We start from the raw sequence: 17573 nt of genomic DNA, 5'->3' as shown, positions 1-17573 counted from the left end.
GCGTGTTCACAAGAGTCTTTGGAGTGGTTAACAGTCATCGAGTGGTGATGGGTAGGTACGTAAATTTAAGAAGAGATGAGGGGCAGATTCGGGCAGTAAACAAAATATCAAAGATTTCTGACTTTTGCCGGTTTCGTCGTGGTTGGCGGTTTCCCCTCGCCCCCTATATAAACATGTTCAACTCAAAAAATCGAAAAAAAACATAACGCAGAGTCAATGTTTTGGATTCAGATCCAAAAAAGCAGTCGGAAGAAAACGAAAACGAAAACGAAAACGAATTGAGGGAGCTGAAACAAAATTAATCAAATCAATCTTGAAAATGGCGACGGTATCCCCTCTGGCCAAATACAAGCTCGTCTTCCTCGGCGATCAGTCCGTCGGCAAAACCAGCATCATCACCCGCTTCATGTACGACAAATTCGACACCACTTATCAGGTCAATTCCCAATTTTTCAGTTTTCCAATTTGTTCGTCTTCGTCTCAATCGATCGATCGATCGATCAGTTTTTTAATTTTTTTTTTAATTTTTTATATTTTGGTGTAATGTTGTTTTTATTTGCTTGCAGGCTACGATTGGAATCGATTTTCTGTCAAAAACGATGTACCTTGAAGATCGGACAGTTCGTTTGCAGCTCTGGTACAGATTCCTGTGTAATTTACGGTTGATTTTGGAATTAAGATTGTGATTTATGGGTTGATTAAATAAATGATTATTTAGTTAATTAGGGGGACGTTGATTGTAATCAAAATAATGTACATGTCAATTTGTTTGAGGCTGATCCGATTGTTTGTTGATTGCGATGTGTTTGCGTGCCATCCATACATACACATTACGATACGAATAATGGTGTCTTTGTAGTGTTTTAATTTGTTTATAAGAGTAATTTTGATGTATTGGATGTTGCTCTGCGTGAGGGAGAGATAGGGTGGATGTGGCATGTATCCTAAAATACGTATATTAAGCTCGGATCCAATGGGGATGACAATGGTTAAGATCTTGATTGTACTGCATCATTTGGAGCCAAATAAGTGAATGGAAACCGTGTTAAGAATGACACAAGTCCCCATTTGTAACGAATTAGTGCTTTCTTCAAAATTAGATGTTTGTTTTTTCATTTATACCACCGTCCAGTTGTAATGTTTTGTTTCCTGCACACCTGATCATAGTGGTTTTTGTTGCTTGACTCTAAATGTGTAGGTACGTCTAAGTTGACAAGCAAATATATTGTCCTATTTCGTGTTTCTTTCTATGAGTATTTGGTGAAGAAAATGTTAGGGCTTGTTAATGTAACTCACTCGTTGCTTTGTTAGTTTGTGTTTGTTTACATGATGTACATAATATGTTTGTTTAGGGTCTTTATTTTTCTGAACCATGGTATTGTTACTTTACAGGGATACTGCAGGGCAAGAAAGATTTAGGAGTCTGATTCCAAGCTATATCAGGGATTCTTCTGTTGCTGTAATCGTCTATGATGTAGCCAGTGAGTATTGATCAAGAGAAGTTGGGTTTTTTAGAATCATATGGTCAATTCAAAAGTTTCCTCTTTCAATCTGAATTCAGTTTCACCCGGAAAACTATAGAGCGCGTTTGTCATGGCCGAGCCTCTTAGTTGGTAAACACTAAACAATTTTGTTTCGGTGTTAAAAAAAATTGGATGGTTGGAAATCAGATACACAGAAAAACCAACTTTCTTTCCTTCTGCCTCTGTGCGGTTGCACATCCATGTATGTGGGCACTCTTGTCTCGTTGCACAGCCCTTACAACATGGAGCATTAAACTCGTTGATCAATTCATCATTTACCCTTACTTTCTACTCCTCATACAAACATTTTGTTTTCTAAACTCCTGGTTGAACCGTCACATGCAGATAGGCAGTCATTTCTGAACACCAATAAGTGGATTGAGGAAGTACGGACAGAACGGGGGACTGATGTCATCATCGTGCTTGTGGGGAACAAGACTGATCTCGTTGATAAAAGGTGAGGGCTAAAATTATTCCCTTCCCCTTCATTTTGCAAACAGTAATGTTGTACTTGTGCTGATTAAACAATTTTAGTTTCAGTCCATCTTAAGCACTTGGACATATGTACAGAACCAAAACCTACACGGTCCATATAGGAGTTTCTTCTGCAAGTGAACCATTACCATTCAATCTTTCTAAGGCGATAAGAAATCCAGGCCACCATTTGATGTTGTATTTTGAATACAATACAATTCTTGCTTTATTACAATGCATATGGAATAGACGTATGGAGTGATTTGTTGAGTTTATCCAGTCACTTAAACAATACTAAGTAGTTCGTTTGTTTTAATTTATTAAATTTTCAAAATTGTTCTGACTATATGGTGTTGTTGATCGAACAGGCAAGTCTCGATAGAGGAAGGAGATTCAAAATCTCGTGAATTCGGAGTCATGTTCATTGAAACTAGTGCAAAAGCAGGATTTAACATCAAGGTAAAGATAAATAAATTACTGATCAATTTTATTTGAGGTATATTTCCCAGGAGGATTTTTATACTACATTGACATGATAATCGTCTTAACTTATTTAGCGTGATTTCTTCTGACACAAGTATTCTTGGTTTCCCACATTTTTGTTTGACTACTACAATTGCAAAATTGCAGCCTCTGTTCCGTAAAATTGCGGCTGCATTGCCAGGGATGGAAACCCTTTCTTCCACAAAACAGGAAGACATGGTCGATGTAAATCTAAGGGCGACTGTTAACTCATCCCAAACAGAGCAGCAAGGGGGAGGCTGTGCGTGCTAGGCGGCCATTCATTTATTCGAAGGAAAAAGAGAAAGCAAGTAGCATAATCAAAATCCAGCCAACGTGATGATCAAGTAACAGATATATTTACAGCAGTGTGAAGTGGCGTCGATGCTTTCTGTTCCGTCATGTATCAGGCGGTTTTCTAAGTGTTCATAGGAAACTAGAGGTAGCAATTCTTCTGTTCTAACCTACTTAGTATATGAGAGCTTGGATTGTTTGTTATATTTCCTACAACATATATTTTTTCTTGCAGTATATGCGAATTGCGAATTGCTCCCTGTCTGTTTTGGAGCAGAAATATCGAGAGATTAAGAAAAGGAAATCGTCTATAGTTAGCATGCCAGAACCCCGTGGCAAATTGCGGTTTTCGAAAAGATATATTGAAAATGAAACTATTCTTCTAATAAATTACGCCATTTTTTTTCAATGGTACGAACTACTCGATAGTAGGAATGAACGATAATGAATGAATGAATTGAGGAAATACTATTTTGTCTTGCCAATTTTATGGATAAAAAGCTAGACTACTCAGTAGTCCGGACTACTAAAGACAAACTCTGAATTAAAAGAATGATCAGACAGTTGACTTGGCAATATCTTTGATAGGGATATATGGTGCAACGTGTTTAACTAAGTACAAATTAAACATAGAAATTGTAGAAATGGAAAGTCTCTTTAGACCTCAGGATTCAAAGAAATAGTTGTCACTCACTGTTCGAACTTAATTTAACGGTAGATCGTCATTTAACTTTTTTGTTGTACTTTTTCATCTACCATTGAATTAAGATCGAATGGTGGGTAACCACAATTTCTTTAAACCTTAGAATCTAGGAGAACATGACTTAGAAAAGGAATACCTATATTTATCAGAAGAAAAAAAAAAAAAAAAAAAAAAAAAGAAGAAGAAGAAGAATGGTTGCGGCCAAGAATAGTTAATGAATTGGCTTAATCACATCTACATTCTTGAAATTAAATTCGAGCCTCACTTAACTATTTGAAATTCAAATTGTCATTTCATTCCCTTGAAATCTAAATTTGTGTCTCATATTACCCTCTACCGTCAGAATCCATTCATAGATACGTCAAAATTGTTTATGTGGCAAAAATAGGAACTATTGTCAGTAAGATATGTGCCACAGAAGTGCAATGTAGTTGTAAAAGGGCGGTTGGGAGAAATTAGCATCACCGATGACCTTTCTCCATGGCATAGACGAAACCAATGCCATCATTGTTGGAAAATCAGCCGAAGAAATATTTGGAATACACGTGAAGAATTATTTTATCGACAAAGGTTTTTATGACACAAGAAATGCTCCGAGCAAAAGATCGTCAAATTTTTTCAACTCAAACTTAAAAATGACACGAGCTGAAATGACGTACTCATCCAAGCTGTTTTCAAGGATCAAGCACAAACTCGCCCTTCAAATAAATCTCTCTCTTCATCTTCTTGAATGAATAGTCTCTCAACAGGGAACCTTGTCCTATAAACGTTGCATAGTAAACTGTTCGTTTGACTAAAGATATTGTTGGTGTGGTTTGGCTTATACAAGCCAAAGGAGATTTGCCAGACTTGAGCCACATGCTCAGTTGGTCAAAAGTGATTCAATTTTGATAAATGATGAAGTGGTTTTCTTTGATAGTATTAGTGTGCTTGATAAATGATTGGGGGCTGGGAAATTGGTTTTTGCTTGTGCTTTTCTTAGGCGTGTATTAAATTGGATGTTTGGTTGGTTATTTTGAGGCTTTTCACGTAACTTTCGATACCTAATACAAAATGTAAAGAACCCAAGTTCAATTTGTCAATTTCTTTTTATGGCTACAAATGAAATTTGGCATAGTTAAACAATCACAATGTTGCCTTCATTTGATAGGTATCATATGTCATCCAATTTATTCGTATGCAAAAATTAAAGCTTAAGAGCTAGTTTGTTAACCAATTAGATTGGTATCATATGTGGTCTGATGACCAATGAAGAAAAGGTGGAGGATAGATGGTGAAAGCAGTGTGAATCGATGTTCTAAAAAACGGTCTATACAGCTAGCCAACACCACAATTAAATACTAATCAGTTAGAAAATCAAGTATGACGTCTATGTGGGCCTAGATAGAAAAGTGATTGTCTTGTTTTTTTTAGTTGACTTTGAGTCTTGACTTACTCTCTCCCAGACAAAAAAATAAAAAAAATAAATAAATAAATAAACCAAGAATATGATGTGTTCGTCTCTCTTTGTTATGGTTATTTGATGTTGTCAACAAATTGTAGTACTTTATAATTTAATTATATTATGCCAGTTATGTTTCCCCATTACTAGTATAGTTTTTATTTATTTATTTATTTATTTGTTTAAGGTATAAATATGCACTTATTTATATGTCATATAATAAATTTAATTAAGATAAAAAAAATAAAGAAATAAAATAAAATAAAAAACCCTAGGCCACCAGTTAGGACCCTACCCAACGCTCGATAACAGCCTAGCAATGTTTAAAACATAGGTGTGAATGGAATATGTATGGAAATCAAACACAAAATGTCTTGATTATGCTCCCTCGGCTGATTTCTGCATCCCCCTTTAGGTTATTTTCCTTCAGATGGCATAAAGCCCATGATTGAATGTTATAACCCGCAACTCTTAAGTTGCATAAATTTTCCGAAAGCCAGATTACATTTGACTTCCTAGTAAGGAGTCCATGTCCCACGCCCGTAGGCCGCCTATCGTAACCGCGCTTAATAGGGCTTGAGTCTCCCAAACCTGCTAACCGAACAAGATGAAATAGGCTAAAAGAGACTCCTCTAACACTATCAATTTGAATTTCTTAAATCTCCTAACATATCATATATATTGATAAGTAAATATGGATGTAGATGAATTTATAAAAAAAAAAACAAATGAAATGGCTTAAATTAATCCTTGCGATGTAAGGAAAAAAATCCTTTTGATAAGCATGCATCACTTTTGGTTATGTTGTAGTTTCTAGAAATGAGTTGGTTAATTGAACTAGAATAGGTTAGGTGGTTCGCATACAATGCGTTATTGGTTAGTACGTAAGGGAGAAAGCAAAAACTAAAGGAACATAAAACTAAACACGTCAAAAGAAATGGGTTTCTTTACCTATAAATATGATCTCCATTCATCCATTGCTTAAATCAAACAAATAATTTGTAATCACTTTAGCATCCATTTAAGAAACATACACCTTGAGCAATGGACTCCTCAATCGGATATGTAACTTTCATTGCATCTTTGCTCTTATGTCTCTCATCGTCTCCAACATCAATTGCAAATGCAACAGCGTCTTCATTAATTAGTATTGTTTGCAAGCAAACCCAAGACCGATTCGGCTACAACTACAATCAATGCGTAGAATCTCTTTGGAAAGATATTCCAACTCGATCAGCATCTAATCTCAAGGATCTTGATACAACCATTGTTAAATTAGCACTAACAAATGCACAACAAAGCAAAGCTTTCTTTGTCAATGCGCTCAACACCACCGGCAAAGGTATTGTTAAGGGCTTCGAAGCAATAAAACAATGTGCTGATTCATATGATTTTGCGGTAGACGGTTTTGCTTTCTCAGTGCGAGGGATCAAAGATAATGACAAATCGGTATCCCAAATACTCACACAAGTACAAGACGAAATTGTTCGTTGCGAAAAAGCATTGAGCTCTGTCGAAATTGAACTTCCTAATTTAGTATCTTCGACAAACTTTTTGACCACGTTATGTAGGGATGTCGCATTCCTTATTACTTCCCAGTTATGAAATATCTAGAAAAAATACGTGAATAATGTATTAAATTTAATATGTATTACTTACATGCTAAATAATAAACATACAACTACTATATATTTAATTTGTAAAAGAAAAGAAAAGAACGAAAAATGATTGTGAGAAAACAAAAAGCTATTCTAATGTTGAATCCTTCTGTGTTGCTCTTTTGGCTGTCCATATTGCACATACACCCAGATATACTACACGGAAATCTTAAGAACACAATATGCTATGCATCATTAATCTTGACAACATCAGTGGACACTTTCAAACTATAATTCTTTGTTGATTATTCGAATTTGAAAATATGAAGAAAAAAAAAACACAAGACAATGGGCATATATAACCATGATAGCATTTCAAATGACCGCAACGCATTGAGGACAACAAGGAGTCACATTGATACTGATACAATTACACTTTTGAGCGTTGAGCAGTATGTGAACCCAAAAAAGTAAATCCCCCACAGCACCCCAAACCCGCCTTCAAAATCCCACCCTTCTGAATTGGGTTGATATATCGAAAGTTTGACATGATAATGATAATCAATTTTGTCATACCAAAAATTTGGCATGGTAATTGGTACAAGGGTTTTGGTACGGTAACCGTACCGAAACCATTCTGGCTACCATCCCAATTTTAGTCATGTAATATAAAAATGTAAATAGCACTCCCTAACTAAGGTATTTCGGCATCCTCACTTTGTCATGTAATATATGTACATATACGCTACACTCTGGCACTTTTTTTTTTAACACTTCCCACATGTTTAACATTGTTTTAAAACCTGTGGCATCGCGCGAGATCAGCTGCTTATATAACCTACCAAGTTGTTTATTGGAAATAGAATAAATACATTTTTTTTCAATCAAGAATTCGAATGGCTGTTTCTTTTCAGAGAAACCAGTGAGTTAGAACATTTTTTTTTTTTTTTCCAAGTTCCAATAGACAACTTGATTAGAAAAGAAGCATTGCCTATTAATATTATGCAGAGTCAAGGAGATTATCCAAAGTACAACTACGACACCGTGAAATATCCAATATTTACATTAGGAAGAAGGTTACTTCAACACCAGTCCATGAGACGCAGCAACAGCAGCTGAGAAGGCATCCTGAATCAGATGGCATCGAATTAAACACGAATGAAACCGTCTGCACTCTGCCTAACTCTCAATGTTAGGTATATCAAAATCATTGTCCCCAAACTTGACCTGAAAAATGGAGATTGTTGATCGTCATTGATAAAGAACGGAGAAGAAAAGTGAAATCGAATTTCCTGGGTTTACAACATATGTTAAGTCCAAATACTTAGCATATCAATACAGGTGCAGATGTGTCCAAATTTTCAATCAAAATATAACTCATTTCACCAAAGCGGTACAAAACAGACAAAAAAAACGCTTGATACCTAAGTTCCAACCCACAAAGCACACCTTGCTGTAGAGCAGCAGAATAACCGCAAAGATAAAAATGATCAAACAATAACAAGAAACCACGCCGACATGATTCAAACCAAACTTCAAAATACATGGAGAGGAAGTGCTAATATAGTATGAATAGATTAATATACTTTAGATTTGCATGTAGTCCTTTAAAGCCTACCCTATTACTATCTGCAGTTCCCCATTCTATTTCAGATCCAATGTCCTGATTTTTCCTCCGTTTTTCTTCTCTGATAAAGGGCGCCAGCCCAGAACAAACCTGTATACGAAAATTAGGAACCAAAAGAGACATAGAACCTAACCAATGAAAGAATTAAGTTGATGGTGTCTTCCTAGTACATTCAACCAGGTTGCAAGTTGAACTTTAAGTCCATTAAAGAATTCTCCACGTCATCAAAAGCTCTGCTGTTCCACCCAAACCGTAAGCACCAAAACATGCAAAGAGGGATAACTTTTTATTAGCTTTTAGACGCACCCCTTTGCGCAAAGAGCAGGCCAATTCAGAATATGAAGGTCCATAACTCCTGGCTATATAACAGTAGACAAGAGAAGGGCCACCGATTCTGCTGATGCCTTACTTTGAAAGCACCAATTAGCAAGACACCACAGATTTTTTATAGCTATAATTTTCGGTAAATCAGTACCTGGTACTGGGGTTCCAAATCTAATTGCATACTGAACAACTAGAATCCCACTACAAAACATGGTCTCCCTGATTGAACTGGTCTGTGCCGACTAGAAACCATGTATTTTTCCTAGCACTTAACACACCATGCCACTGATACTCACTACCCATATCTCTCATGTCCATCTTAAAAACTAGAACGGTGTTTCCCTACAAATCCAGCAACGTATTACATCCCATCTATTTCATAATTTTTGAACTTTGAAGCTCAATATCAAAAGCAGACACATTGGACCAAGAAGGGTGAACAAAACAACAGTGTATCGACTCTTTCACCCCAAATGGCCAACAATCTTCACTATCCCATCATGCTTTCACTTGGAAAAACCTTATCTTCCTCTATTTGAAGCAATTTTCCCCTGCTCGCTGAATTATAAATGGTGCAGGTTCGGCATTACATTTTTTGTATTGGGCATCCTGTTTTTGGCCCAAAGCTTTTCCCTAGTAGGCCGTCATGCAGCCTCTTTCTGCTTTCTAGGGACCAACCTTGGTAGAAGAACTACAGAGACACTGCAGTTTATGTCCGTTATGGGTTATGCAAAATCCCCAAATGAAGGAGATGAAGTTTTGATTGTGTATGTAGCTTGTGATATCATTCTGTTGCATCCATTTCTATCGGATGGACGTCTAGATATGAAAGGGGCAATCTAGTCATGCAACAAAACCCAAAATTTCAACTGTAGCTTAGCCATCAAGCAAATACAGCAAGCACAAAATTAACTGTAGCCTAGCAAGTACAATCTAATTTGCTGCAAAAATGTTCATGCCCTAACAAAATGATTGAATCATACATTGAATCATACCAAAGGAAGTATAAAAATAATTGAATCAATAATAACTTCATGATTTTACTTCTCAATCAATAATATTACACTCAAATATATATAAAATATATATATTACACCTATAAAGAAGAAAGGTAAGAAGGAAGACCTGAGGTCTACTTTGGCCTCTCATAACATTAAGCATGAAATGGAATCTGAGAACTCAATAAACTATGTTAATGCAAACTATTTGAAAGCTTTAATATTCAGATCATCAAACCCTAAGATAAAATGCCTCTCCACCCTACTATTGTTCTGAGAATTATATTTTGTCCAATCGAGTCAAGTACTAATATAAAACTAGTGATAGTAAAACGTAAAAAGTAGAACATTAAGCTTTGATATTGACGGCAAAACAAGAAAAACATTAAAATGTCAATATTCCTCATCTCATTGTTGTCATGATAAATTACACTTTGTCTGATCAAGTCAACTACTGGTTTAAAATACTCATGACATGAAGTAAAATTAAAGTATTGTGGAAGAAACATTTAAATATTTTAAAAGCAAATATTTAAGCAGCTTGTTTGGTTTACCACTTACAAGATTGAGAACAAGAAGACGACTTTTCTGGAATCAAATGAGGCACTGCGTTTGCATCTTTTCCACCGGTTATTTGGTGCTTCATGAATTTTCTCAGTCACTGGGTTATCTGTTGAAATATGAGAATAAAAATCAACTTCCCATTTTATTCGAACGTGATCATCCAGCCCATACTCAATCGGCAGTGGATGGAGAGACTCAAGATCGTTTAAACTACTATGCAAGGCCTTAATTCCCCAATAAAAGAGAAGTTTTATGGTCAAGTCAAACATATGTATCTCTTCCATTAAAGTGACAGATGCCTCAATCTAGTGCTGCTAGAGAAATTGATTATATCGATGCAATATGCATCAATATACAGAAGACCCTGGAAGATTCAACATATTACGGTCTTAACGAAGAAAAAGTAAATAAATGACAGCACAGAATCCTGATAAAGGGATCATCCACAAAGCATGTGGAAAATCAGTACAAAAGAATCAGTATAAATTATGACTTATCACCTGGATTATCATAACTTATGGCTTAAAAAGATATTTTTAATATTCAACCCACTACATCCAAGTAGAAAACATCGTTAAGCCTCTTTAAGGGCTTGCTCACCAGCAGAATATTCTATTCTTTTTGCTTGCAACGATGTATCGAAAAATAATAGCTCAACGATTAATAATTTAGAAAATAAACAGTGCAAATTTGAAGGTATAGAAATGCTTACATACCTCTTGAAATGCCATGGTTGAATAGAAGCTGCAAAAGTTTCCCACCAATGTCTAGGCTAGGCTGTCTCCGAAACACTCTCTGAAAGTGTTATACCAATGATATTAAAATTATGACATAAACAGAAAATGTCAAAATATAGTTGGTATGAAATTTTTGGACCATCTGGAGTTTCAAGTTTATTCTAGATAATATCATAAAGCATAAAAACATGACCTATTGTAACTTACAGCTAGTAAGTCCTCGCGTTTTAAACTTTCAATTGCTTCCTCTTTGGATTCTGGTGCTTGAATATATCCCTTCTCCAGATCTATCTCAATGATGCATGAGGGATGAGAATCTTCCCTATTTGCTTGTAAATCATTGCAGTTCTGGCAACTCAGCTGAGCATCCATGCACATCTGACTTTTACATGAATTAGAAACTTCTGAAAAGTTCAAAAATCCCAATACTGAAGGGCATTGTGGACTGTTGCCTTCTGTGGCTAACATTGAAATGCTATACACATCTGTAGCCTTCACAAACAGAAAACTTCAAAATGTTGTAAATTGAAACAGGAAAGCCTTACTTGAAACAACATCAATGAGATTTTGTTAGCATAATCAATACTGACAACGGAATGAGGAAGCTGAAGTAGATGAGGCTTCAGAAACCCCATGTCACCAACACGGGTCAATGAGAGAATCCAAAAACAAAAATTAATTTATTGATGTATTTTATAGCATAATCAATAAATTAAGAAAGTGCACCTGGACCCGCTTAGGTGTCCGCTTGGACTTGCTTAGGTCACAACTCTGACTTGGACTTAAAATCGATAACTCTATTTGCATTTTAATTTTTCAATAAAATGTAAGACTTCGAACTGTGGAAAGTCTTGGGAGAGACGGGTATAGCATGGCTCACAGATCTTTTCAATAGGATTTTGAAAACGAAGAAGATGCCAAATGAGTGGCGAAAGAGCACTTTGGTGCCTATCTACAAGAATAAAATGTAAGAGACTTTGTTGAATACTTGGATGAACACTCATTCTATGTTTGTTCTCCATGTTTTCGATATGTTCTAATACTTTATAATTTGTATGACATTTTATTTTGCAATTTATGTATCCCATTTAATTATGTGTGCTTTTAAGTATAAATAGGCACTTATTTATACAATATATAATCAATTTACTTAAATCTGCCTAGGCGCTAGGCCCCAACCCGCCGCCCAACTAGCGCCTAGCATCTTTTAGAACCTTGGAAACAACACATAATGGGTGAAGTCAAATGGTTCTGTCTAGGTATATGATGAAAACATCAATTTATTCATACATGTCTATATATCATCCGTTGGATAAATGCAAGTAATATACACTTAGATGTCAAATTCTACACATATTTTTAGTTCCTAATGTAAGACAAAATCACAAATCAGTTGGTGCATTCATATGTTTGGTTTATCAAGTGGCCTTCTGTGATCTAATGATCCAAACCTTCTATTTGTTAACACTATCAAAGGACCACCCTTACGAAAATAAAAATAATTATATAACTAAATCCTAAGACATTTAGTCACTAAATATAATCGAATAAATAGACACAGTGTTCCCAAAAACACTGAAAATGATAATCAAATGGTCCAACGACTTCCATTTCATTTTATTTTTTGCAAGGATGATTCTTAAATAACGTTACCAAAATTTAGAGGGTCTGGATCATTGGATCACATCGCAGGATGGACCCAACAATGCTCTCCTGTATACTTCTTGGAGAAAAGGACCCCTCTTAAAAAGGGGACTATGCTTTAAATATTAAACTAGCAATGAAACCCATACAAACCTATAAATAGCATAAAACTATTCCAGCACAATTTTAACTGTTTGAAGGAGGAACTTACATCTGAACCGTGAAAGGGATATTTTGGCTTTGCTGGAAGGTGAGCCTTCTCTAACAGAATAGGCTGAATATCTGAAACAAAATGCCGTAAATGTTGAAGAATTTAAGAGAGCGTACATAGCCATTAAATCAAACTAATTGACTACAGCTGTCTTTTTTCCTTGATGTAGAGAAAGAGAGAGAGAGAGAGAGAGAGAGAGAGACCTAGAGAACAATGACGGTCGACCTCATCAATAGTTTGCTTTAGCAACTTAAAACTTGAACAGCTAGCAGGTAAGCTGCAACCTCTATCCACAGTTCCTTGGATGTATGGTTTCCCCTGCCAATAACGTAGGGGTTAGATGTATACCTGCTTAAAAATATACCTCAAAATAAAATTTTAATCCCAACGTATGGTATTGGTTGGAACAGATATCATGTCTGGAACAACACCTGTGTCGTACAAATGATTTCCAGGCCTAAGGAATCCCAAAAACTTCAAAACAAGGAGATAAAATTAGTTCATTTTTTTTTCCTGGTTGCCTTTTCCTCTTTTGGCCAATATAAGGGCAGATATATTTAGACAACGTTTTTTTTAAGAATTGATTTTATCCACTCTATCGCACTCAAACATTCATTGTTGCACTAAACAAGCAAGACATACAACATTAAGCACCTGAATCCAACATTTGTGCTTAAGTCATTTTGGCAATGTCAAAGCGATAACATATAACTCCATAACAATACATATCTCAGAAACTTTTTCCTGAATTATATGGATGGTTACCGAAGAATAATCTGAGGCAAACTTAATAATAGAGAAAGACGACATAGACTTGCCATTCGAAAGTTGAACAAGCAAATTACAATCTCAAGCAACATAACATACAGGAAGGCACTAGGCAACCTTGATGAGAAAGGGCTGTCTAGTAGTTAGCCTTATATCACATCAGTGTGATTATGTGGATGTGGGCTGTTAGTTGCAAGTTAGTTAGTACCCTTAGTCATTCAAGTCTAAACCTTGATTAGTTGACAGCTGTAACAATTAGTTAGTCCATTTATGATTAGCTGGTTGATAGAGATTTTCATTTTACTGTTGGTGGGTGGGTGGACTAATGGAAAATCATGTTGTAAAGCCATTGTGTTTCGATCTTTGGAATGAAGGGAAAATCAAAGGGAAGGTTAGTAGAATTAGAGCTCTCTTTACAAGTCTTGGTGTTGATAGTGATTGCATTCAGTGGCAAATCTGATGAAGGGCTATGGGGGCACGTGCCCCCTCTCGATGTTTTTGTGTTTAATAAAAAATATACTTAGTTTTAAACAATTTGACAAAACTGCCTGAAATATCTCTTCAATTTTTCTTCGTGCAATAGACGAGTTCAACAAAAGCCAAACAACATCAACATCTCTCCAATGCAACTCTATCACTCAATTCTCGTCTAAACCCACTGGGAGGCTGATATAAAAGTTGGTGATGGTAGCTCAAGAAGGTGAACATGGAGAAAACCTATATGTTTTAAGATAATCTTACCAAGATCAAAGATTTATACAGTAACCAATGTGAAATCAGAAAACAAGAAAGGGTTTTAGTGAATAGAGCTCGAGAGAACCAGTGTAAGCTCAATGAAGAAAGTTGAGATTCCACCATAAACCAATTGGGAATATGAGGAGTAGCCCAATTACTTATAAGCACATGAATGTCCTTTTCCCAATGTGAGATTAATGCTCTCAACACGCCCACTCACGTATGGCAAATTTTCAAGTCTAGCACGTGGACAACACAAATCAAGTCTAGCACGTGGACAACGCAAACAGGGTGACGTGGAACACATGTGGCTGTTGGGCTTCATTTTGATACCATGAAGAAAGTTGGTTCCACCACAAAATTAATTGACAATACGAGGAGTAGCCCAATTACTTATAAGCACATGAAATGTCCCTCTTTCCCCGGTGTGGGATTAATACTCTGAACTTGATTAATTAGAACTGACTCAATCTCAATGACACATACACATATCAGCTAAGCAGGAACTAGCTGTATGTATGATGTTTTGACCCAAAAAAAAAAAAAAAGAAATAGCTACGCTCCAAGGCTATCTATGAGAAACTAACCCACAAAATACTAAACATAAAAATAAGGGATAATCCAGATTATCCACCATCGAAGCCATCAGAAAACCAGCTTTGTAACTGTAATGCAGTTTCAACAAAACAAAACCCATTTCAATTCAAATCCAAATAGATGAGAAATGACAAATTAGGCGCTGAAATCGTGCATATAAAGTTGGGTGTCTCTGAAACTCTAGCCAGAGTGTTAGGTGAAAGATGATTTGTTGTTTCAACATGGAAATTTAAATTTCTGAGTAGGTGAAAGAGTAGAGAAATTCAAAATGCTACCTAAAATTATAGAGAGAGAGAGAGAGAGAGAGAGAGAGAGAGAGAATGTGATTGGAAAAATACCTCATTGGAATCGGAGGTATTAACAGCCGGCATTGCAGCAAAATTTGGAATTGCGGAGAGATAGTTCTTCGTCCCCACTCCCAGTCACCCACTACTGCTTGCCTTTCAAGTTTCAACAATTTCAAGAATCTATAGAGAGAGGGGGGAGAGAAGGAGAGAAAAGTTAACGTTACACAAGTTACATGGGTATTCGAAATGGATCAAGGAGGAGATGGAGCGCTTTGCTTTTCTTTTTTGCTTTTTTCTTTTTATAAATGGCGCGATTCGCCAGGTAAGGCTACTGACCGTGACGTCCTCCCCCACTTAAGTCGACAAGTTCCATCCCCTTCATCATTAGTGACCATTTTGCCCCCTTCATCATTAGTGACCATTTTGCCCCTTTGCTATTTTTTCTTCCAACCATAGATTGAATTTACTTTTTATTGTGATTTTCACACCCTTAACTACTTTTTTCACACCCCTTCTTATTTTTTAATACTTAATTGGTACCCTATTATTTAATCTTCCATATATACCCTTCCTACTTTTTGATGGTAATTAATGAAAGATTAAATAGGGAGGGGTATATATGAAAGATTAAATAGTAGGATACCAACTAAGTATTAAAAAATATGGAAGGGTGTGGGAAAAGTAATTAAGGGTGTGTGAAAACTACAACCCTACTTTTTTTTCTTTTTTAATAAAAACAATATGCGACTCTAAGGTCACTTTCAACCGAAAAATCTAAATATATTCTGTCCAAAATTATAGGCATGCAGAAAAGTATTTTTAAATGAACAGTATCAGATCATACTCATATATCATCTCTAACCGAATGCGTTAAACATAGTCTCCTTAATAATTTATTAGTTTTAAGTTTATACTTTAAATTTATTGGTTAATTTAATAAACTACTGTTCAATGTTTTCAAACTTAACCGTTGAATTTAGATTATTTATTGTAACAGATGAGCTGGGACCGAAAAAAGGGACTAAGAGGAGGCTACACATGGCTAGTCTAATGTCTCTTTGGCCAAATAATAGTTTGGTGGGCTTCATAAAATTATAGCTTAGTCATCGATTAGAGATGAGTTTGGGAATTGTTATTGGCACTCCAAAAATCTCATTCTACACTCCAAACTTTCTATACTTCGAAAGAAAAATGCACTTGTGAGGAGTGTAGAATGAGATTTTTGGAGTGCCAATAACATTTCCCTTGAGTTTTTGTGCAATATCAGTTTACTTTTTGGCTTTTGGACCTTTAGGCCATCTCCTTTGGACTGATTTGTGGTCATGTCCATTGGCCTAAATGTAATCATGTTCGTTGTTTTTGTTTAATTTGATGACCAAAAAAAAGAGTGTTTGAAGATTTGAAATCACACCCAAAATTTATTGAAGGAATTGAGATCTAAAATTAGTAGTCTAATTCACCATTGGTTTAAGAGAGCTTTAACGAAACACTTCTGGTACTGTTCACTTTAACGAAAAAGAACAATTTTACTATAAAAAAAATCACTCCTAGTACTATTCACTTACAAGACTTTTTTGTCATTTTGATTAAAACTCAAAGTTTTCAAACTTTTTTCATTAGTTTTAAATCAATCACCCTACTTCTTGAACAACTGGACTTATCCATGTCATTTAATTTTTATGATATTGATGCAAATACAATATAAACACATAAAACATGGAGAGAAAATGAAAAAAAAAATGAAGGGCATAATAATATTTAGACATACCTTTAGACTTGAGCAATTTGGTGGAATACTTTGTGTAAGTGTCAAATTTGTCTTGATGTAGCATTTTTGTGTCCGTGAAGATTAAAGTAGAAGGAAAAGGTTTTGGCACGAACAATGAGACAAAAAGTGGATGGAACATGAGTGACTAGAGAGGGTCACGGCTTCTTTTAAGTTTCAACTATTTCAAAGGCTCCTGTGACCGTCTTCAAAAACAAACCCAAGTCTATAATTTGCCCCCAATACCCACGGTTTAATTCAGTGGTATTTATCAAAAATAATATTCTTATCATCTATTTGTATCATCTCTAATAAAGATGGGACTCGCTATTTAATATTACGGACTAGTGATATTCCTCTTCACTTGTAAATGAGAGGTCTTAAGTTCGATTATCACTAAAGGCGAATTTGAACCACATTATTGCTTGCCCGGCTAAGTCCACATGCCCCCTCTTAATGTAGATAATATCATTTGTTCAAAAAAAATGAAAAAAAGAAGACCTATATGTGTTGGTGGATCATGCCTCTATTAGAGATAATACAAATGGTAGTACAAATAAGTGATAAGTGTAGCATTACTCGGTATTTTATATTTTATATTTTAATCGCTAAACATTTTTTGGTTGAAAGATAAGTATATAATATCGTAATCTCGTTATCTTGGTTGTGTAGTGATAAAAATACCTATGATTACCTATTATTAAATGAAATATTAAAAATTGAGATTAAAATATTATGATTTATGTTGTAGGTATAATTTACTGAACAATTATGGAGGCCAT

At 35.4% G+C, this 17573-nt stretch overlaps 3 protein-coding genes across 4 annotated transcripts; 2 read left to right on the top strand and 1 right to left on the bottom strand.

Moving 5' to 3' along the window:
• The first annotated feature begins 214 nt into the window (after positions 1 to 214).
• Positions 215 to 3203, top strand: LOC137711465 (ras-related protein RABH1e). 2 transcript variants are annotated; one of them, XR_011065061.1, is made up of 7 exons: positions 215 to 436; positions 567 to 637; positions 1393 to 1481; positions 1869 to 1980; positions 2366 to 2456; positions 2628 to 2940; positions 3028 to 3203. XR_011065061.1 is itself a non-coding variant. In XM_068450715.1 (6 exons), exons 1-6 carry the CDS (start codon positions 320 to 322, stop codon positions 2769 to 2771), a joined length of 624 nt encoding a protein of 207 aa, XP_068306816.1. In that variant the 5' UTR covers positions 215 to 319; the 3' UTR covers positions 2772 to 3029. The 2 variants fall into 2 exon arrangements, 1 of the variants encoding a protein (XP_068306816.1); XM_068450715.1 differs by having other exon boundaries at positions 2628 to 3029.
• Positions 3204 to 5980: 2777 nt separating this feature from the next.
• LOC137730656 (uncharacterized) lies at positions 5981 to 6541 on the top strand. The gene has a single exon (XM_068469631.1). The coding sequence runs from the start codon at positions 5981 to 5983 to the stop codon at positions 6539 to 6541; it is 561 nt and encodes a 186-aa protein (XP_068325732.1).
• Positions 6542 to 7363: 822 nt separating this feature from the next.
• LOC137713677 (uncharacterized) lies at positions 7364 to 15333 on the bottom strand. The gene is made up of 7 exons (XM_068453011.1): positions 15078 to 15333; positions 12843 to 12957; positions 12640 to 12710; positions 10992 to 11276; positions 10764 to 10842; positions 10045 to 10153; positions 7364 to 7761 (listed from the first exon to the last, which is right to left on the bottom strand). Exons 1-7 carry the CDS (start codon positions 15108 to 15110, stop codon positions 7683 to 7685), a joined length of 771 nt encoding a protein of 256 aa, XP_068309112.1. The 5' UTR covers positions 15111 to 15333; the 3' UTR covers positions 7364 to 7682.
• Positions 15334 to 17573: the final 2240 nt, after the last annotated feature.

Source organism: Pyrus communis, chromosome 1 (assembly GCF_963583255.1).
Source record: "Pyrus communis chromosome 1, drPyrComm1.1, whole genome shotgun sequence".
NCBI lineage: Eukaryota > Viridiplantae > Streptophyta > Magnoliopsida > Rosales > Rosaceae > Pyrus > Pyrus communis.
This window is presented reverse-complemented; position numbering and strand designations above follow the sequence as displayed.